The following is a 22,500-nucleotide window of genomic DNA, read 5'->3' as shown; positions in this document are numbered from 1 at the left end:
ACAAGGATTTTCTCTTTTGCATTCATTTATTTGCTGGGTTATTTTTATTTTTTATAATCAAATACAAGTTTTACCTTTGCTCAAGTATAATTTCATTACTTTTAATGAGTGAAATGTTCACTAAGTATCTGCACTTTCACTTCAGAAGTATTGTTAAGCACTTTTAAATTTCTGGTGTGTAGGCTTTAAGGCATGTGTTTTTCTCAGGCGGTGGAGAAGCTGGTCCAGGGAGCTGAGTCTGGCTGCCCCTCAGATAAGGACAAACAGATGGTGCTGAACTGTACTCGAATGCTCACCCGAATCCTGCCCTACATCTTTGAGGACCAGGACTGGAGAGGCTTCTTTTGGTCCACTATTCCTGGCACTGGCAGAGCAGAGGTAAGGTTTAGCATCTTCATCTGCACAGGTCAATGCTGCACACTCACCTACAAACAGGATTGGCAAGTTTTTGTAACAAATCTAGCCCATTGGCCAGTCAAAAATATCCCAAAACTAGCTAAATGGACAGTTAAAAATATCCCAAGTCTAACCCGATGGAAAACTAGCCCAATGGCTGCCAATAATAGCCACAATCTAGCCCAATTGCCAGCCAAAATAGCCCACTGGTCAGTTAGAAAAAGTCAAAACTAACCCAATGAACAGTCCAAATTAGACCAATGGCCAGTCAAAAAAAGCCAAAACAAATCCGATGGAAAGTCAATGTTAGCCCAGAAACTAGCACAATGGCCAGCAAAAATAGCCCAAAACTAGCTCAATTATGGCTAATTGGGTCAAAAGTAGCCCAATAGTCAATTAAGAAAAAAAGCACAAAACAAACCCAATAAACAGTCTAAATTAGCCCAAAAACTAACCCAAATAACCAGTCAAAACTAGCAGACAACTTGCCTAATGGTCAAACAAAAATAGCCAAAAACTAACCAAATGTCCGGTCAAAAATAGCCCAAAACTAGCCCAATATCCAGTCAAAATACCCGAAAACTTGCCCAGTGGACAGTTAAAACTAACCCAGCGGCCATTCAAAAATAGCCTAATGGTCAGTCAAAAAAGGCCAAAACTTACGCAATGGTCAATCAGTATTAGCCCCAAAACAAGCCCAATTATGGCCAGTCAAAATTATCCCCAAAACTGCCCCAAAGGCCAGTCAAAAAATAGCCCAATGGCTTGACCAAAGGTTAATCAAAACTTGTCCATTGGTTAGTCAAAAATAGCCAAAAACTTGACCAATGGCCTGTCAAAAATAGGCCAAAACTTGACCAATGACCAGTCAAAACCAACCCAAAGATAAGTCAAAATTTGCCCAATGACCATTCAAAAATACCCCAAAACTTGACCAATGGCCGGTCAAAACTAACCCAGTGGTTAGTCAAAACTAGAATAGTGGTTATTCAAAACTTGAATAATGGTTAGTCAAAATAGTCCAAAACTAGCCCAATGGCCAGTTAAAAGTAGCCCAGTGGCTAGTCAAAAATAGCCCAATAGTAAAAAATAGCCACTGTTACCATGGAAACAAAAACAGCCGCACACACATTCTCTCCTGCAGAGCCCCTGCACCTAAAAAAAAAAGTGCTCACTATGTTTCATCATCCTAGCACAGTTTTTCTCACTGGTAGAATATACATTTGGTAATAAAACATAAAAAATCAACCTGCAGCAAGTGGTTAAAATAGCCCAGTTCTGCAGGAAACCGCAAACTTGGCAACCCATCCTGTGCATTTAACATTTGTTCCACAGGAGCCCATGTTCAACTGTGTAGCTTCAAGTAACTAGTATGTGGAATTGACAATTATTGACTTATTTAAAGGTTCCATGAAGTGCTTTGAAATGTGCATTTTTATTCAATGTTTGACGTAATCTCAACTGAAATATAAAGAGGCGGTGAACATGTAGCTCCTCCCCTTTTTAAAAACATCTATCTATCTATCTATCTATCTATCTATCTATCTATCTATCTATCTATCTATCTATCTATCTATCTATCTATCTATCTATCTATCTATCTATCTATCTATCTATCTATCTATCTATCTATCTATCTATCTATCTATCTGTCTATCTATCTGTCTATCTGTCTGTCTGTCTGTCTGTCTGTCTGTCCGTCTGTCCGTCTGTCCGTCTGTCCGTCTGTCCGTCTGTCCGTCTGTCCGTCCGTCCGTCCGTCCATCCGTCCGTCCGTCCATCCATCTATCCATCTATCCATCTATCTATCTATCTATCTATCTATCTATCTATCTATCTATCTATCTATCTATCTATCTATCTATCTATCTATCTATCTATATCCGTCCGTCCTTCCTTCCTTCCTTCCTTCCTTCCTTTCTTTCTTTCTTTCTTTCTTTCTTTCTTTCTTTCTTCCTTCCTTCCTTTCTTTCCTTTTTATTTGACAAAAATAAGTGAATACTTAATAAAAATAAGATGAATATTAATTCATCAAGGATATACACAATAATGTTTTAAAAACAAAACTTATTTCCATTGTGGTCCTATTCCTAAAATAGTTTAATAATTAATTAATAATAAATATTAATAATTACATTTAAAGTTCAAACACAGTGATGACTTGTAGTGATTGTTTTGTGTGTTCTTGTGTGTGTGTGTGTGTGTAGATGGATGAAATGGAGGACGATGATGAAGGTGCACGTCCGCTTGCCGAGTCTCTCCTGCTGGCTCTGGCTGACCTGCTCTTCTGTCCAGACTTCACCGTTCACAGCCACAAGAGAGGAAGACCTGTGAGTTCAGCATTACATTTAAACTACTCCATTTATACATCAGCATCGAGCTTGGGGGAATCCTCGATGATGATATTATTATCATTATTCATATTTTGAATGCATTCTCATAAACATTTAATTCAATGCAACGCCACATTTTATGAAGCCTGCAGTGTTTGGATTTCTGGTTATCCTGTGTTTTGACTGGCTGATCAGAGAGCATATCAGTGAAATTGGCCACACCGATTAGGAAAGGCTCTCACATTTAGACAGATTTGCAGATTTTCCACAGTTGTCACACTAATTATCTTTTCAGGCTCTTCAATTAAATCTATGTATTCTGATGGTCCTTTTGAAACAGACGCTGCCTTTTATTCAATCGATGCAGATGTAAAATCTGTGTGAAATCAAAATGTGCTATTTTTTATGCTAGCAGTAGCACACACTAGCTATGTTTTCATCCAAAAATGTGAATTAAATTTATTGCCAAATCTGGAATATCTCATAAAAGATGTGTGAATAAAGCAGTGTTTGCATCCAAAGAGAACAACATCTTTATTTCCTGATTAACTGGTGCAAAATATCCAAAATAGAAACGTAAATGGCTGCAGGAGGAGAAGCTACGTCAATCTGTTCTTTATTTAATAAATGACTTGCGCCTCAGAAGACAAATGCCGACATGAAGGCATGAGACGCGGAGCGCAGACGCTCTTGACAATTCTGGGGGTAATTAATGTAATAACACTAATACTGAAACGGTTAAGGCATTTTAGAATGACCAAATCATTTCAGATGTTTTACAATACGGTTAGGCTGCTAGTTTGTCCATACACACACATTTTCATCATCACATATAACAAAATCACATGTCCTTTTTTAATGTGCATACTAGAATTTGTTCAGTAAAAGTGTTTCCATTGTAGTTTATGCGGTTCTTATCGAATAAAAAGTTTTTCCTACTCAGTTTTGCGCATATGTTTATAATGCACATTTTCAAAATGTATGAGCATCTTGGCATTTCCATGGTTGTTGGTGGCAGGTCTGAGTATTTCAGAAACTGTTGTTCTACTAAGATTTTCACGTACAACTATATCCAGTGAGCGGCAGTTCTGTTAGAGGAAAATGGCTAGACTGGTTCCAGCTGATAAAAAAACATCAGTAACTCAAATAACCAATCGTTACAACCAAGGTATGCAGAAGAGCTTCTCTGAACACACACCACTTTAAACCTTGAGGCAGATGGGCTACAGCAGCAAAAGACCATATCGGGTGCCACTCCTGTCAGGCTACAATTCGCACAGGCTCACCGAAATTTGACAATAACAGATTGAAAAAACCATTGCCTGGTCTGATGAGTCTCGATTTCTGCTGCGACATTCGGATGGTAGGGTCAGAATTTAGCACCAACAACATAAAAACATGGGTTCAGACCACTGGTGGTGGTGGTGTAATGGTGTGGGGGATATTTTATTGACACACTTTTGGTACCAATTGAGCATTATCTCAATGCCAGAGCCTACCTGATTATTGTTGCTGACCATCTCCATCCCTTTATGACCTCTTCTGATGGCTACTTCCAGCAGGATAACGCGCCATAAAGCGAGAATCATCTCAGACTGGTTTCTTAAACATGACCATAGATATATACACTAGATATCGCATAGGTACCCTGAGCATGCGTCAATAGCGCCGCCACATTGGTACAGTGCCCCCAGGACAAGTGTCATTCAACCGCACTAGTCAAGACAGTGTTATTACGTGAAGATGCGGGACTTTAGCGCTTTCTAAGGGTGAAGTAACAAGCAAACAAAGAAAACAAAGCACAAAGGCAGAACATTACATATGTAAGGTTTAGTTTTTCTTGTTTTTGTATGTTATGAACCTTTGTGCTTAACAGGCAATGTTTTTAATGATAATACAGTCTCTTATACATTCACCATAAGGCAAATTAGCACCAACTCCCACTAAACACTCGGCTTATGCTAGTTTTGTTGAATAAAATCAGAAGAAATATGACAACGAGATGCTGCGGTGCCAGAAACCTGTATTATTGTCTTGTATAGTGAACGAGTCGTTCATAACGGAGATTCATTGACAAACTAATCACTCCCTCCGTCATTATGAGAAGAGAAAGCAGGAGAGGAGCTGTGTTTCAGGACACAGATTAGGTCAAATTTAACAGGGAGGGTGAATAGTACATTTCTGTACACACAAACACAAGCTTTTTGTTAGAAATGCCTGTGCGGTCACTGATCCATCAATGTAGAACAGTGATGTAAAACTATAAATTTCATAATAAAAAAAAATGTAATATTAACATCCAGGAAAACTCCCGATCATAGATATATGTGTATATGTGTATATCTCTGGCTTTGGATGGCCACAGTCCTCCACTGTACCTCGGTCTCGTTATTCATTTCAAAGGAGCGCTACCCTGTTCCAAAATGGCGGCTCTATTGACGCATTCCTTCCAATAGACAACAACAGGGTAGGCGACATCTAATGTATATATCTATGAAACATGACAATGAGTTCACCATACTCAAATGGCCTCCACAGTCACCATATTTCAATAAAATAGAGCACCTTTGGGATGTGGGGGAACAGGATCATGAACGGCATCATGGACGTGCAGACGACAAATCTGCAGCAACTGCATAATGCTATCATGTCAATATAGACCAAAATCTCTGAGGAATATTTCCAGTACCTTGTTGAATCTACTGTATGCCACGAAGGATTAAGGAAGGTCTGAAGACAAAAGAGGGTCCGACCCGGAACTAGTAAGGTGTACCTAATAAAGTGGCCAGTAAGTGTATATTTCCAGCCTTTGTAAACCTTGTTTTGCCTTCAGATCGCTTAAAAAAAAGTTTTAAAATTACTTTGAAAACTACATTTTATTGCCACTTATAAATGGCAGCTGTTACTGTTTGATCTGTCTTCTGTACGTGAGATCGTCTTATTTCAAAATAGTCAGTTCTGCTTATGTGGACTTCGAAGGACTCACCTTTAAAGGATCCAGCCTCTGAAATGAGACACAGCTTATATCATTTACTAATAAAGCCACGTCTGGCTGAACATTCAATTATCAGTGTTTAAAGCCACATCAGATAGGATCAAATAATAGTATGATATAAATGTATTCAGCTTTTTTTCACGCTTTATTAAAGGGACAGTTCACCAAAAAAATTAACATTTGAGACTCGAGTGGTTCCAGGCTTAAATAAATGTCATTCTTCTGTTGAACACAAAGCAAGATATACTGAAGAACTGTAGACAAAAGCAGCCGTTAGCACCTATAGTAGGAACAAACACAATTTAATCAGTACATCTTCCTTTTATTTAACAAAGAAAGAAACCCAAACCGGTATGAAACAAGTGGAGAATGAGTAAACGATGGCGGTATTTTCACTTTAGACTCTCATATCTCACATAGTCAGATTTGCTCTTAACTCAGTGTGTGATTTGATTGTGTGTCGTGCCCAGGACTCGGTTGAAGACATGCAGTCTCTGGACAGCTGCGAGTACATCTGGGAGGCTGGTGTGGGTTTCGCTCAGTCTCCACCGCTCAACTACATCCACGACCTCAACCGGTGAGAGCCACGCACGTGTGTTTTGTTTGAGTTTCCACCGTGGCCTTTTAATCAGTAACCACACAAGACGTCTGAAAGGCCAGACCTGTTTTTCCACTCAAACCTCAGATCCAGATCAGCTGCATAAAGAGCAGATTAGTCAAATAAGTGGTGTGTACGTGTTTAATGTGTGTGTGTTTGTAGGTCTGAGCTGTTGAGGCTGCTGCTCACCTGTTTCTCAGAGGCCATGTACCTGCCGCCGACTTCAGACAACACTATCCTCAACCCCTGGGTCACTTTCTTCTGCTCCACTGAAAACAGGTCCGGCTTCAGAAGACACACAAAAGACAAACGAGACACTCCCCGCTTAAACACCCGCCGACTTACTAGTGCTATTGACAAAGTCCAGCCCCTAATCCTGACTGTTAAACCCTACTGTGTGAACTTAAGTGTGGGATCTTTAGATTTGGGCTTGTAAGAAAGTGTCTAGCAAACAGCTAGCCAGACATCCTAGCAACTGCGTAGCACCAGCACACAAAAACACGCAGAGCAGCCCAGTAAACCCCAGCAAATGATTGATAATAATACTTTAGAAAGCATTCAAAAAAGCTCATTTCCCTGTAAAATACCCAGGGTTCCACTCATTTTATTCATGTTGTCCCAACACAATTCGATTAAAGTAACTTAACAAATTTAAGTGGATTAAAACAATGAAAGGTGCTGTATATAAGTTTTTGACTTATCTAAAGCATAAATATACCCTAATATGTTTGCAGTAGTGCTGTCAATCGATTAAAAAAATTAACTAATTAATCGCAACTTTTTAAAAAAAATTAATCGCGATTAATCACATTTAAAATACTAAAACTTGTAATTTTGGCAATTCAAATGTAAAATTAATGTAAACGCAAGACAAAAACTGTTTAAATTCAAAATATAATTGTTTATTAGAATTAAAATTCAAAATATAATTGTATAGAATTTTTGTTTAACTTGTAACACAGATTTCTTTATGTAAACAACATACCCACAATAAACCATCAAGATCCTGGCTTGACAGCCATATTTATTACAAAAATTAAAACACAGGCATGTAAATGACATTTAAATTTCAAAACAATCAATGCCAATAAAGAAAACATTGATTTCCATGTTGGATTCTAAGTGGACTGCAAAAAAAAGCCAAAATACAGGAATTGCAGATATGGAAAATGAAAAATTATAATAATAAACTATAGAATACAAACTGTTGCACTCATTGTAAAGTTTTATTGCTGTGAGTTGAGAACATTAGTTATAGAGTAGAAACAATTTAGCTTAATCCTCCTTTACATTCATCCAGTTGCTAAGACTAGGAGTATCCCGCAAGTGCACAGAGACCCCCAAATGCCCGCAAATGAATGATAATTTCTCGCAAACCGGTCGTTAAATACATTGCACACCCCTCTCCCCCGCATCCCTCCTTGCTCTTCAGGTAGCCTATGGCCCCGTTTACACTAGTGCGTTTTAGTTTGAAAACGCATAAGTTTTGCTATGGTTACGCCATCCGTCCACACTACGCCGGAGTTCTCGAGCGCCGAAAACGGAGCGTTTCGAAAACGCTGGAGAGGCCGTTTTCATTCTAAAACGCTGCTGCTCCGTCTCAGTGTGGATGATGGAAAACGGAGACATCTGAAAACGGAGGCGGGGCTGCAGACATTCACCTCTCTGATAGGGGCTTTTACTCAATATTAAGTAGCCTAACACACACAGTTCAGTCCCGCATCTTCTCCGTGTAAGTTCAGACTTCGCAAGTTTGATCAAGGCTGCATCTCTTCTTCTCAGTTTGATATGGAAAACATACCGAGGACACGCGTCAATCTTCACAGGGAACAGTGTACTTTATAACTTCATTCACATCACCCTGGCTACGTTATTTCACTTTCTCAACAATAAAATGTAAACTTGATATAAGGAACTGCCTATTTTTATTTTAATATAAACAGACAGCAGAAATGTTGAGGCGTCGTGCTGCATGAGCGTCATCTTCACTGTTTGGATATTTATAACAAAACGGAGCCGATAACAACTGCCTCCTTTCAATTTCAGTGAAAATACGTAACATACACTCTGTTTTGCTGAATATCAGTTTTAATAATCGATAATGGCCATTATAAAAGTATAACATACAATAAGTTTATACATTACAGGAAATAAAGGCAAGCGATCAGTCAATATACAGAATGTACGTGCTTACATTAATCATTAACTTATCTTTGCGCTCAGCCAAAACACGTTACCTGAGAACAAGTAATAGATTCCAGTGACCAAAGTCAGGGAATATGTCGTTAGATAAAGACAACAAGATGAATGAAATATCACGTTTAATAGTGAGATTAGATCCAGCGGGAGATGCTTGATGAGAAGTCCGACTAGCAGAGCTCTCATCTGGGTAGATGGGCTCCAGCGATTGCCAAAGAGTGTGTGTGTGGTCACGTGATGTGCGTTTTCAGCGTTTTGGTGTGGACGGAGAGCAGTTCAGAAACGCTGGGTAAAACGCGAGTGTGGACGCGGATCGTTTTCATTCTAAAACGCCGTTTTAAAACTAAAACGCACTAGTGTAAACGGGGCCTATGTCGCGCACAACTCACCCCCACCGTCCTTCAGGTACGTCTCGCGCGCACACGCCCCTACTCAGAGACATCGCTCACTCCACCCCTGACACCCCTCAACAGCCCTGACACAGACACACACACAGACACACACAGACAACGCGCTGCAGACGTTTTGGCCCCAACGGCCTTCCATACTGGAGCGACTCCCCTCAGATTAAACACGCATGATCACGTTCATCAAATTTGCTTAAACTAAGCGGCCTAAAGTATTACTGTATTTCACAAGGATTCTGATACAACAATGCGAAGCATACGCTTTTGTTTCGTTTAATGAGGAAACACGCTAAACTTGGAGGGCTCATGCTGAAAGGCAGAGTAATGCCCTGTCTTTGACAGCTCGCGACTTCACCAGAGACTTTCTGAGTACATTCACATAAGACACCAATACTCCGATTTTAATATGATTTAGATTATACTCTTATTAAAGGACCACAGAGTCAGGAAATGCGGAGGATTTTCTTTCTGTTCGCCATGCGGTATCAACTTACAACAGAAGTTGAAAGTTAAAAATGAAACACCCGAAATTGCATGAAACTTTGGAGAGCCTGGTGATGCGACTAATTGTTTTATACCGAAACTTGCCTTCAAAAAGTGCTTCCTTGGTCTTATCCACATTTCTTGCATGTTAAACACACGTCCACCACAACAGGAAGTAAAAAAAAACCTGCAACTGTGTTAATTGCGTTAATTTTTTTTTACGTGTTAATTATTTAAAATTAATCGCATGCGTTAACGCACTAATTTTGACAGCGCTAGTTTGCAGATATTTAAGAAACATGCTAAGTAAGCATTCTTGTTTATCTGAAAAACAATGCTAAATCAGATATTCTGCTTTTAAAATGTGTTACGTGCCAGAATGTATGTCTTTGTTTTGGTCATTAACTCGTTCAATGCCGGTTTAGCCAATTATTTTTCAGCACCCTGGTTGCCTTGGTAGAAAACAGCCTATTTGATTTATTCAGTCATGAAGGCTGTCAAAACATGTGCTGTGACTGAAAATGCGACCTTTGGTGAACCGTAACAGCCTCCGAAATAAGACACAGATTTAGAGTTACACATGTGGTGGTTATTAATTAGCAATTAATATAAATATTGTGAAGGTAAACATTAGGTTATGAAAGTAAACATTAGGCTACTTTGCAACCTTGTGTCCTAACAACACACTACATGACGAGGCTTGCAGTAATAAGCAATTTTGTTTGCACCAGATGAAACACGATAGAAATTTAAACAGCCATTCAGAAGCACAGAATAGTGCACTCACTGCACTCCAACAAAACGGTAAGGTTTATAATCTGATTAAAACATATTAAACCTCTTAAAAATATTAAAAATACATGCTGAATCACTGATATGTGTTGGCTTGCACTGAGTAACAGTTCTAAAGTAAAATTTCAAATGGTTTATTTTATGTTCAAGATCTGAGGAGAATTATCTGCTGCTGCTTTCAGTAGTATGGCAATAAATGTCCTGTAATGTCACTTGCTTTATTAGACTTTAGCACTGAATAAAGCACATGAGGTGTACCTGAGATGACCATAGTTTATCCTGTTGTTCATCAATGAGAAATAGAAGCCGTTTCTAAAATAGAAAGGTGTTGGTTAGAACAAATACTCCTTTTAGTATTGAAAATATAGCTCAAATCAGCCTTATATCAGCCTTTAGGCTCGATAGCCAGGCACACTCACGTCAATCTGGCAACCTGTGCTTGCATGGACTCCTCAAAAGAGGAGTTGAGTGAAAATGTGTTTCGATTCAGGAGCGCAATACCTAAATCAACCACTGGGTGTCAAACTTACATACCGCACCTTTAAGTTGTCCTCCATAAAATCTCAAGAATTGACCCTCCGCTAAGCCCCACCCTCTTAGTTACTGTCTCTACGCCTGTCAAGTTTTCGTGCCTGGCATGTCTATTACAATATGCTTGCACTGGTGTCAGACATCGCCAGGGATATAATTAGTCATTTTTGGCGAACAAGTGAGATATCCGAGAAAGCCAGACAAAAAAGGATTGCAGTATGCATTACAGGGGTATACTCACAACATAATAGGCAACCGATTAGAAAATAATTTATTTAAAATTAAAGCTAGGTTAGCCTAGCCGCCTCATACGCTGACTATTCAACAGCTTAGTTCATGCACAGCAGGAGAGATGATATTTTAAAATAATCTAATAATAACAACAAATAAAATCATGATTTCTCTATTTTAGCCAAAAGGCCTAATAGACTATTGTTGTGCAATGAAATATAGCGTTACTAACCGACGAGGAAACACACATGGACAGTGCTTTTACATAAATCATTCATAGAAAGAACATCCAGAAAGGGGAAATTGATGCCAAATATTAGCATCATTGACCCATAACAATGTACAGTGCCTATAACTGTCAGTATGTTTGTGTGCTTTTTATACAGTTTCTATTCTAATTTGCAGTTAAGTGGAAAAAATAAATAAATGAAAATGAAAATCAAAGTATAAATAGCAGAGGTGAACAAATATATTTTCTTTACCAGCAAATAATAATCCGACACCAAAAACAAAAGCAGACAGTAACTGATGCAGTTATTATTGCTGAAGGAGGCATGGCAGAGAAAACAGAGCGCATCGTAGTAGGTAAAACTTTCCACTAAACCTCTTTCAACCCCTCAAAATGACAAAACCCTGTCAGGATTTTTAATATCTCTGGTTAACAACTGGTTTAGAAAACAACTTAATAAAAGGTAACAAAGCTCAACATGAATATGTAAATTCTGGTAAAATAACCCAGCTTAGACCATCTTAAAATCGGTTTAGCAATTTCCAGCCTGGTCTTAGTCTGTCAGGCTGTGAGACCAGCTAGAATGACCAGCCGAAACCAGTTTGACCAGCCTGGTTTAACTAACTCTAGGCTAACGCTGTCTTTAAGGGGTCAGTGTCCCTGCAAAGTTTGGCTCCAACGCTAATCAGTCTACAAAATCACTAAAAAACTAAAGGCAGATGTGTTTGATTAGGGTTTGAGCTAAACTCTGCAGGGACACTGGCTCTCAAGGACTGAGTTTGCCCATTCCTGTTCTAGCTGTTCACCCGAGACACAGTTCACCCAAAACTGAAATGTCCATCCTAATTTACTCAACCGTTACTTCGAATCTGTTTGAGTTCCTTTCTTTTGTTAAACACCAAAGAAGATCTTTTGAAAAATGTAGAACACTTATATTTTACTATTAAAGTCAATGGTTATACGTTTTTCTAAATGTCTTCTTCTGTGTTCAACAACAACAAAAAAGCAACTTGTAATGGTTTGGAACCACTTGAAGGTGAGTAAATAGTGAGTACATCTTTCATTTTTGGGTAAAGTGTTCCTTTAAGCATCACTTCATAGAGTTTTGGTTGTGCAAACACTTCTTGCGTGATCTTCAGGACTGTAAAAGTGTGGTAAACACTGTCATTCTGTCACATCTCCAGACATGCGCTTCCGCTCTTCACCTCTCTGCTGAACGTGGTGTGTGCGTATGACCCGGTGGGCTACGGGATTCCCTACAACCACCTGCTTTTCTCAGACTACCGCGAGCAGCTGGTGGAGCAGGCCGTGCAGATCCTCATCGTGACCCTTGAGCACGAGGGCGGACAACCATACCGTCCACCTTCACCATCCAGCATGGAGGACCAGGACGTAAGAGCACCACAGCCTGTAAAATACACACAGTGGTGGACAATAACTATTTTTAACTTCAGTTTTGTACTCAAGTACATATCTTAAGCAGTGTTGGGCAAGCTACCTGGTAAATGTTGTGAGCTAAGCTATTAGGTACTCTAATTAAAATGTAGCATAACTACACTAAAAGCTCCCCCTTGGGAAATGTAGCAAGCTAAGCTAAAAGCTAAAATTTAGCTTAGCTTTGTCTAACTTGATTTTTTAATGTAAATTTTTAAACCACCTTTAATCCAATCATATCTTAGTAATTAATAAAACGGTACTAAAAAGCTATTAAGAAAGTAGTGATGCTACCGCCAGGCTACTGACAAATGTAGTTAAGCTAGTAGTGTCACTACCTGCCCAACACTGATTTTTAATATTTGTAATATTTAATATGAGTATGTTTATTGTAGGAAACTTACTTCACTACATTACAGAACAAAATATTGTACTTTTTACTCCTGTACATTTTCTGAATGAAGCTGAGTAAAAAGTTATGTTGAAGGGGAGAAATTGTCAGCTGCTCAGACAAGACAAGACACCAATTTGGTTTCATTTGTGAACGAATCAATCATTATTAATCAAAATTAGTCAGTTAATCTTTTAGATGAGTCCACAGTTGGACTTAACAAGTAATTTGTGAATTGGACTGACATCATCATCGTCAATGTTCACTGACTCAAATGACCTGTTCTGAGTGAGTCTCCAATAAATGAATCACTGATTCAAATCATTTGTTCAGAATGAGTCTCCAGTAAGTGATTCACTGATTCAAATGATTCATTTGAGGGAGGCTGCGTCCAAAATCGCATATATTTCCCTACTTTATATTATGTTAAAAACAGTATTCGAGACAAGCAGTATGTCTTAATTTAAAGTATGCAAGGAGTAACCCGATGACTTACTAATGCTGGCAAGATTCTGAAGTGCGCATCTGAAGGATGCTATGCAATCCCATGATACCACGCAAGATAATTCATGAATGGGAGTGAAGAGACGCAACTGACGTGAGTAGTTCTTGTGATAAAGACAAATGACAGATGTAGAACATCTGAGTTTCATTCATACCACTCACATTTATACTTTATAGAGCGTACTTTTCTAACGGTTGTGTAGTAAATTCAAATTCAAGTGCAGTATCTACTGAGTAGTAGGCGATTTCGGGTACAGCCTGAGTCTCCAGTAAACAATTTATTAAAATTATCGATTCAGATTAAGTCTCTCCAGTAAACGATTCACTGATTTAAATTATCAGTTCAGAGTGAGTCTCGAGTAAACGATGAACTGATTTACATGATTGAGTCAAGAGTGAGTCTCAAGTAAACGATTCACTGATTTAAATGATCAGTTCAGAGTGAGTCTCGAGTAAACGATGAACTGATTTACATGATTGATTCAAAAGTGAGTTTCGAGTAAACGATTCACTAATTAAATGATCAGTTCATAGTGAGTCTCGAGTAAACGATGAACTGATTTACATGATTGAGTCAAGAGTGAGTTTCGAGTAAACGATTCACTGATTTAAATGATCAGTTCAGAGTGAGTCTCGAGTAAACGATGAACTGATTTACATGATTGAGTCAAGAGTGAGTTTTGAGTAAACGATTCACTGATTTAAATGATCAGTTCAGAGTGAGTCTCGAGTAAACGATGAACTGATTTACATGATTGAGTCAAGAGTGAGTTTTGAGTAAACGATTCACTGATTTAAATGATCAGTTCAGAGTGAGTCTCGAGTAAACGATGAACTGATTTACATGATTGAGTCAAGAGTGAGTTTTGAGTAAACGATTCACTAATTTAAATGATCAGTTCAGCGTGAGTCTCGAGTAAACGATGAACTGATTTACATGATTGAGTCAAGAGTGAGTTTTGAGTAAACGATTCACTAATTTAAATGATCAGTTCAGAGTGAGTCTCGAGTAAACGATGAACTGATTTACATGATTGAGTCAAGAGTGAGTCTCAAGTAAACGATTCACTGATTTAAATGATCAGTTCAGAGTGAGTCTCGAGTAAACGATGAACTGATTTACATGATTGAGTCAAGAGTGAGTTTCGAGTAAACGATTCACTGATTTAAATGATCAGTTCAGAGTGAGTCTTGAGTAAACGATGAACTGATTTAGATGATTGAGTCAAGAGTGAGTTTCGAGTAAACGATTCACTAATTTAAATGATCAGTTCAAAGTGAGTCTCGAGTAAACGATGAACTGATTTACATGATTGAGTCAAGAGTGAGTTTCGAGTAAACGATTCACTGATTTAAATGATCAGTTCAGAGTGAGTCTCGAGTAAACGATGAACTGATTTACATGATTGAGTCAAGAGTGAGTCTCAAGTAAACGATTCACTGATTTAAATGATCAGTTCAGAGTGAGTCTCGAGTAAACGATGAACTGATTTACATGATTGAGTCAAGAGTGAGTCTCAAGTAAACGATTCACTGATTTAAATGATCAGTTCAGAGTGAGTCTCGAGTAAACGATGAACTGATTTACATGATTGAGTCAAGAGTGAGTTTCGAGTAAACGATTCACTGATTTAAATGATCAGTTCAGAGTGAGTCTCGAGTAAACGATGAACTGATTTACATGATTGAGTCAAGAGTGAGTTTCGAGTAAACGATTTACTAATTTAAATGATCAGTTCAGAGTGAGTCTCGAGTAAACGATGAACTGATTTACATGATTGAGTCAAGAGTGAGTCTCAAGTAAACGATTCACTGATTTAAATGATCAGTTCAGAGTGAGTCTCGAGTAAACGATGAACTGATTTACATGATTGAGTCAAGAGTAAGTCTCAAGTAAACGATTCGCTGATTTAAATGATCAGTTCAGAGTGAGTCTCGAGTAAACGATGAACTGATTTACATGATTGAGTCAAGAGTGAGTTTCGAGTAAACGATTCACTGATTTAAATGATCAGTTCAGAGTGAGTCTCGAGTAAACGATGAACTGATTTACATGATTGAGTCAAGAGTGAGTTTCGAGTAAACGATTCACTGATTTAAATGATCAGTTCAGAGTGAGTCTCGAGTAAACGATGAACTGATTTACATGATTGAGTCAAGAGTGAGTTTTGAGTAAACGATTCACTGATTTAAATGATCAGTTCAGAGTGAGTCTCGAGTAAACGATGAACTGATTTACATGATTGAGTTAAGAGTGAGTTTTGAGTAAACGATGAACTGGTTGAAATGATTGAGTCAAGAGGGAGTTTTGAGTAAACGATGAACTGATTTAAATGATCAGTTCAGAGTGAGTCTCGAGCAAACGATGAACTGATTTACATGATTGAGTCAAGAGTGAGTCAAGTTAATAACTGCTCATCAGGGGCCTCATGTACCAAGACTTGCATGGAAATCTTACTAAAACATTGCGTACGCACAAAGCTGTAAATGTGCATACGCAGAAAAAATTCAGATGTATGATACACTGCGTATGCCGAATCTCACACATATTCTTTTGTACATCCGAACAAATGTGAAACTGAGCGCAACATGCACGAGCACAAAACCCCTTCCTGCCTCCTCCCCCGTATGAATATGCTAATGACTCTACTTTGGCAAAACCAAACGAAAAAGCAAAGGCAAAATCAAGCAAAAAGAGAAACTTTGAACAGAATGTGAATTGGAGGTGCTGCTTTCGGAGGTAGACCAGAGAAAAGCGGTGTTATTTGCAAGTTTGTTCTCCGGAATTAACAACAAAAGAAAAAAATAGAGTGGGAGAGTTTAGCTGATGCGGTTAACATAGTTGGGTCTGAACATCGCACTGAGTGCATTAAAAAAGAAATAGTGTGATTTATAGGTGTAAAATATTGCAGACACTGTAACAGTCTCAGTGGCGCAGCTCGTAAGACGCATGTCAACATGTTTAGACACGTTCGAGCATGAACTTGGTTCGAATCCAGCGTCTGGTGAACTCTTTCTTAGTTTTCCCCGCTACATATCAGATTTTGCCAACTATTTATTACGAGAAAGACAAGTAGGAATCATTAATAAGTTTGTGCATCATATTTTATTTGCACATTTATTGAATGGAAATGTTTCTGATTCATGCATGCAAATTTATCTTCAGATAGTGCCTTTATAGCAATGTGCATGCCGTAGATAGCTCAGATTACATTAAGAAAACAGGCGATCGCTGCAAATTGTGCTTTAATGTTTAGCTGGTCAACTGTATGGTATGGAAACCTTATATACCTGCTAGATGAACCCGTCTCATACAGCTGCCATCGCAAGGCTCAAAGACACTTTGTAGAGAGGAATTTAACACAACTGCCTCTAGAAGTCGCCAATGGAAAAAAACAGACACGCACAAAAAATGTGCGTACGCCAGCCATAAAGCTGGCATGGAGCTGCGCACATTCCCACGTTTAGTTCATCGTTAGTAAATCCAAACGTGAACGATTCTGAGCGTGAAACCTGGCGTACGCAAAGTTTTTGTGCGTACGCAGCGTTGATACATGAGGCCCCTGAATGGGGTTCAGCGTGTAAAAATGGTTTCACATGTTCCACTCAAATAAATCATGATTTGTCAGAGTATGACAAGTTTTGGTAATTAAATTTTCTTGCAGAATAGACATTAATAAGTACTTTTACTTTGAGTACTCAAAGTACTACTTCTATTGTATTGAAATGTTATAAGGTTATCTGTACTTTTACTCAAGTGCGTAATTTGAGTACTTTGTCCACCACTGAATAAACACACTACCATACACAGATTTGTTTTTGTGAATTATGCGGACATTCCATAGGTTTCCATTGCTTTTATGCTGTACGAACAGTTTTTTTTCTCTTGCCTTACCCCGACCCTAAACCCAACCATCACAGTAAAGTCATTCTGTTTGATTTATAAACATTTCTGAGAAGTCTCCTCAAAATTCACCATCTCTTTGCAATGCCTGTGTAAAACTTATGTCAGTATACACATATGAGTCTTGTCGCTCTCACACACACAGACAGAGTACAGGTTTACAAAAATCCACTGAAATGGCTAAAGACAGTATAAATGCAAATACATCTTCTCTTATTTGTGTAGTCTGTAGGTCCAAATAACCTGTTCGTGAATTACCTGTCCAGAATTCACAGGGAGGAGGTATGGAGAATCTTAGTGTTCATAAATATTGAGAAAGTACAAAGCAGTTGCATTGTTCTCCGTGTATGCAAACGTTTTCTCCTTGTGTCTGCAGGATTACGACTTTGTGCTGAAGGGTTTAGCACGTCTGCTGACCAACCCTCTCACTCAAACATACCTGCCCAACTCCACCAAAAAGATCCAGTTTCACCAGGAACTGCTCGTGCTTTTCTGGAAGCTCTGTGACTTCAACAAAGTAAGAGATTAGATGCTTAAGTACAGCTGACTTTGAGAAATGTCATCACTTATAATTGTCATCTTTTCTGTTGCAGAAATTCCTCTTCTTCGTGCTGAAGAGCAGTGATGTGTTGGACATTTTAGTGCCTATTCTCTATTATCTGAATGATGCCCGGGCTGACCAATGTGAGTGCGCTGAATATGAACATTTTTAAAGGCAAAATAATTGATCTAAAATTCTATCATTCATCCTGCATAAAGCCCTTCAAACACCTTTAAAACATCAGATTTTTAAAATATATTTAGCATCACACACTATTTTATTTACAGGGACTGTTCATCAAAAAATTAAAAGTCTGTCGTCGTTTACTTACCATTCACTTGGCACAAATATGAGCCTTCCTGACAAGTGGACAAATCTAAGAGTGCTTTTACACCTGTGAATCGATTCAGTTGTTCCGAAACAGAGATTACAATTGTTACATTGTTGCTCTTTGCTCTTGGAGCGGTTCGCTTTCACACTGCAAAGTTTCTAATCGGACCAAAAGAGCTAAAACAAGTCACGTGCGAGTAAACTCTCCTTACATTAGTCAGAGTGTCAGGGTTTATTTTGCAGCGTCCCGCTCAGCTGTCAGGAGAGGTGGTGGTTTGATGGTGATTGACAGGGTGCGCGCGTGACGTGTCTGAGGAGAGATGCGGTTGGGAGGGGTAAGAAGGGTGCGCGACGATGCCTATTTGAGGACCGGGAGGGAGATGCGAGATTACCGGGAGATCATCACTCGTTTGCGGGCATCCGGAGACTCGCGAAACTTCCCGCCCTACTCATAGTTCTCTCTTTATATAGCCGTATGTCTATTACATATCCATAAAACACTGTGATATAACCGCGCTCGGATCGGATCGCTTTCTCACTGCAATCGAACCGCTCCAGGGTTCGTTTCAATCGAGCCGAGACCACCTCATTCAAGCGATCTCGGAGCGATTACTTTGGTGCGGAACAGAGCACGATTGCCCTGTTCACATATGCCAAACGAACCGCGCTAACTGGGCAAACAAGACACGTTCCGAAACAAAAGTGTAGGTGTGAAAGCACCCTAAGATTGTTTTTATTCATTCATTCATTCATTCATTCATTCATTCATTCATTCATTCATTTTCTTGTCGGCTTAGTCCCTTTATTAATCTGGAGTCGCCACAGCGGAATGAACCGCCAACTTATCCATCAAGTTTTTACGCAGCGGATGCCCTTCCAGCTGCAACCCATCTCTGGGAAAAGATTGTTTTTAATAAAACAAATATAAATATGCTTATAATAAATACTACTACTACTAATAATAATAATAACATTTTACAAAATCAAGATGATGTGAATAAACTGAAAAAGCCCCCCTGAGATAAAGAAGACATGAAAGCAGTGGTTTTGATTTATGTTGAAAATAATAATTTTTGTATTTTGTTTTCCTTTAATTCTTTTTCATTTGCAAAGATATTTCTGTGCTGTACATCCTGCATGTGTATTAAGCAATATGTAAGGAGGTGCACAAGTATCACGCTCTGCGTTGGAGTTTAGACCTCCTGTCAGCTGGTCTATGGTGCAGCCTATTTTAGTTTCTTAAAATAGCAACATGCCAGCAATGCACTTGTTAAGTGTGACGTCACGCGGAGCGGCTTCCGGGTCCAAGCGCTCTATTCAACTGAATGGGGAGATTCATGAAATGGTAATAATAAACGTTAACAAAGCGATTTAATACTTTCGAAAGTCACGATTGCAATATATATGTCCATGCCTAATATCCAATGGCCAGAAAGTGATTCATTGTTTTGTAAATTGTTAAACTTTTGGTATTTGTTATGCAGCAAGCCCAGAGATTGTTGTGTACACTATGACTTTATGTAAAATTTACTTTAATGTGTGATAGAAATAAAAAGTGATCATAAACGAATTATTTCTCAACTCAAATGAATGGCGGCTTGGACCCGGAAACTATTACATACGTCACAAACACGTCACCACTTAAAGGGCCATGAAACCCCCTCGTTTCAGCAGGGTGTTTTCACACCTCTACTTTGGAAAAAGTCAGAAAAGTGGGCGTGTCCAGCTCTGTTTAGTGGGGAGTGTCAAAGGAAGAAAAGCGGCTTGGTGTGGGAGTGTCTATTTGGGCGCGCTAAATTTCAGAGTCAAAACACACACACACAGCGGACAATGTGACTGTGTTTACATGGACATCTGTTGTCGAATTATTTGCCAAATTATTAAATGGTGGACTTTAACTGCAGTTTGGCTCTTTCATTCAGGGAATTCATTCATGTCCCTCGCGACAAAGGAGATATTTGATTCGAGGATCTGCTTAGATGCACACGGCAGGTAGCGTCAGAAAGCCGCGTGTGTTATTCCGGTCACAAAATCCAACACGAGGTTATAGTTTAGTTGTAACTGTTAGTGCTAACTTGTTTACACTCGGTGCAATAGTTTGTTTGATACGAATAAAATACGAACTGAATAAACAAAGAGCACTGGTCGCTCACTTACCAAATCTGTAGAGACAGGACAATCACCAGCAACTAGAGCCGCGTCTTTATTTAGAGGAGACTACAAGCGAATCCAGATCTCAGCGTTTGCAGATGAGAACAGCTCTCAGGTAAACAATGTTCCTCCTTAGACACGTAAGTTATTGTTGTCGCGCGTCGCGTACACTGTTAATCCACGCGTGAATCCAGCTGCGCTCTCACAGAGAGAAAATGAAAACAAAACTTAACGGCAGCAAACAATAAAAGCAACCCTTCACGCTTGTTTTGCCAACACAACGTGGCGTCTCTGTCGTCTACACTCTGACAGCAATGAATATTAATGAAGTTGCACAATAGAGCGCGCTGATTGGTTTGAACCAAGCCTTACTCATGCATTAATGCAACACACTGTAAGACGTAATAAGACACACTCTGGCACAGACGGCCAGTCTGCACGCTGGAATACAAGCTATTATGTCATGACCGTGACGCAGCTTCAAAAATTAGTTTCAAACCGGAAGTACGAATTTGCTTCAAATAACGCAAAAACAACCAATTTACACTTTTTAGTGAAATATAGGTGTCCTAATAGTGTTTTTAGCAGTGAGGGACACATATACGACTGTCAACAGCTCAAAAAATGTGTTTTGGTGTTTCGTGACCCTTTAACAAGCGGATGCGCCGTAGCACACCTCTGATCTAGACCGAAACACCCATGAGTCCACAAAGTGGCGCAAATGGATAAGTTATTTAAAGGGCCATGAAACCCCCCGTTTCAGCAGGATGTTTTCACACCTCTAGTTTGAAAAAAGTCTGGAAAGTTGGTGTGTCTAGCTTTGTTTGGGTGGGAGTGTCGGGGGAGGAAAAATGGGCAGGGTTTGAATAAAAATGGGAGTTGCCATTTGGGCACGCGCTTCTGACCGAGGAAAAACAAACACAGACGCAGGGGAGACAGTGTGTTTAATGACGGTGGAATGTTTGATACCACACATCGTATAAGAGGAAAAAGCATCTGCATTTCTTTGTAACTCAGATGCGCTCAGTAGGTCAGAAAGCCGTGTGTGTATAGACTATCCTGTCACAAAATGCGGCAAAAATTCAACACGATGGTCGGCAAAAGTTTGCTTACAGTCAGGGCCGGAGCAAGCTAAACTGCCGCTCTAGGCAGAGGACGATCACGCCGCCCTCAACCCCAAAGTGAAAACGAAAGTGACCGGTTATGAAAATAAAGTGAGGTGTCACAGACCTCTATTCAGCCGCCCTATGCGCGGATATAACTGAGGACGCACGGGTGCTGAGGGAGGGAGGGAGGTGTCGCTGACGCTGCCCTCTCTATACTGCCGCCCTATGCGCGTAAATAACTGAGGACGCGCGGGTGTCGCGGACCTCTAATCTGCCGCCCTACGCGCGGATTTAACTGAGGACACGCGGGTGCTGATGGAGGTGTCGCTGATGCCGCCCTCTCTATTCTGTCGCCTATGCGCGAATATATCTGAGGACGCGGGTGGTGAGGGAGATGTCGCGGACATAACTGAGGACGCAGGTGGTAAGGGGGGTGTTGCGGACGCCGCCCTCTCTATACTGCCGCCCTAGGCGGCCGCCTAGGTCGCCTCTATGGACGCGCCGGCCCTGCTTACAGTGTTCACGTGTTTACAGTCAGAGAGCAGCGTTTACAGCGGATCTTTCAATATTGTAGTGATATTAACGTACTGTAAACTAAGTAACTTATAAATCATTTTGACTACGGTCTGTCTTTAAACACTGAAAGAGTACTGCTGACCATACCAACTATAACTTTGCCATCTGAATGAACAAAGAAAGGGCGCTGATCGCATACACTTACCGAATCTGTAGACAGAACAATCAGCTCATACTGGAGCTGCGTCTTTTTTAAAGGAGACGAGCAGCAAATCCGGATCTCACCATTTATGAGAAATGCTCTCGAGTATATGCCTCCTTTTTTAGACCTGAACGCCTATGGGTGCACATATGAGCGCATATGTATTTGCTATTTAAACAACGTGGCGCAAAACGCCAAAACGACTCTTGCGCCAAGCTGAAACTAGC

General features: G+C 39.6%; 1 protein-coding gene across 2 annotated transcripts in view; it reads left to right on the top strand.

The window, feature by feature from the left end:
• hid1a (HID1 domain containing a) overlaps nt 1–22,500 on the top strand; it is a 55,620-nt gene that overhangs the window by 7,340 nt on the left and 25,780 nt on the right. For both annotated transcript variants that reach the window (XM_073945162.1, XM_073945161.1), the window contains exons 3-10: nt 208–378; nt 2,604–2,726; nt 6,195–6,301; nt 6,485–6,601; nt 12,379–12,586; nt 17,653–17,709; nt 17,804–17,944; nt 18,021–18,111. In XM_073945162.1, the coding sequence (XP_073801263.1) occupies nt 208–378; nt 2,604–2,726; nt 6,195–6,301; nt 6,485–6,601; nt 12,379–12,586; nt 17,653–17,709; nt 17,804–17,944; nt 18,021–18,111 (1,015 nt within the window). The remainder of the gene's footprint in view (nt 1–207; nt 379–2,603; nt 2,727–6,194; nt 6,302–6,484; nt 6,602–12,378; nt 12,587–17,652; nt 17,710–17,803; nt 17,945–18,020; nt 18,112–22,500) is intronic.

Source organism: Danio rerio, chromosome 3, assembly GCF_049306965.1.
Source record: "Danio rerio strain Tuebingen ecotype United States chromosome 3, GRCz12tu, whole genome shotgun sequence".
In the NCBI taxonomy this organism is placed as follows: Eukaryota; Metazoa; Chordata; class Actinopteri; order Cypriniformes; family Danionidae; genus Danio; species Danio rerio.
This window is presented reverse-complemented; position numbering and strand designations above follow the sequence as displayed.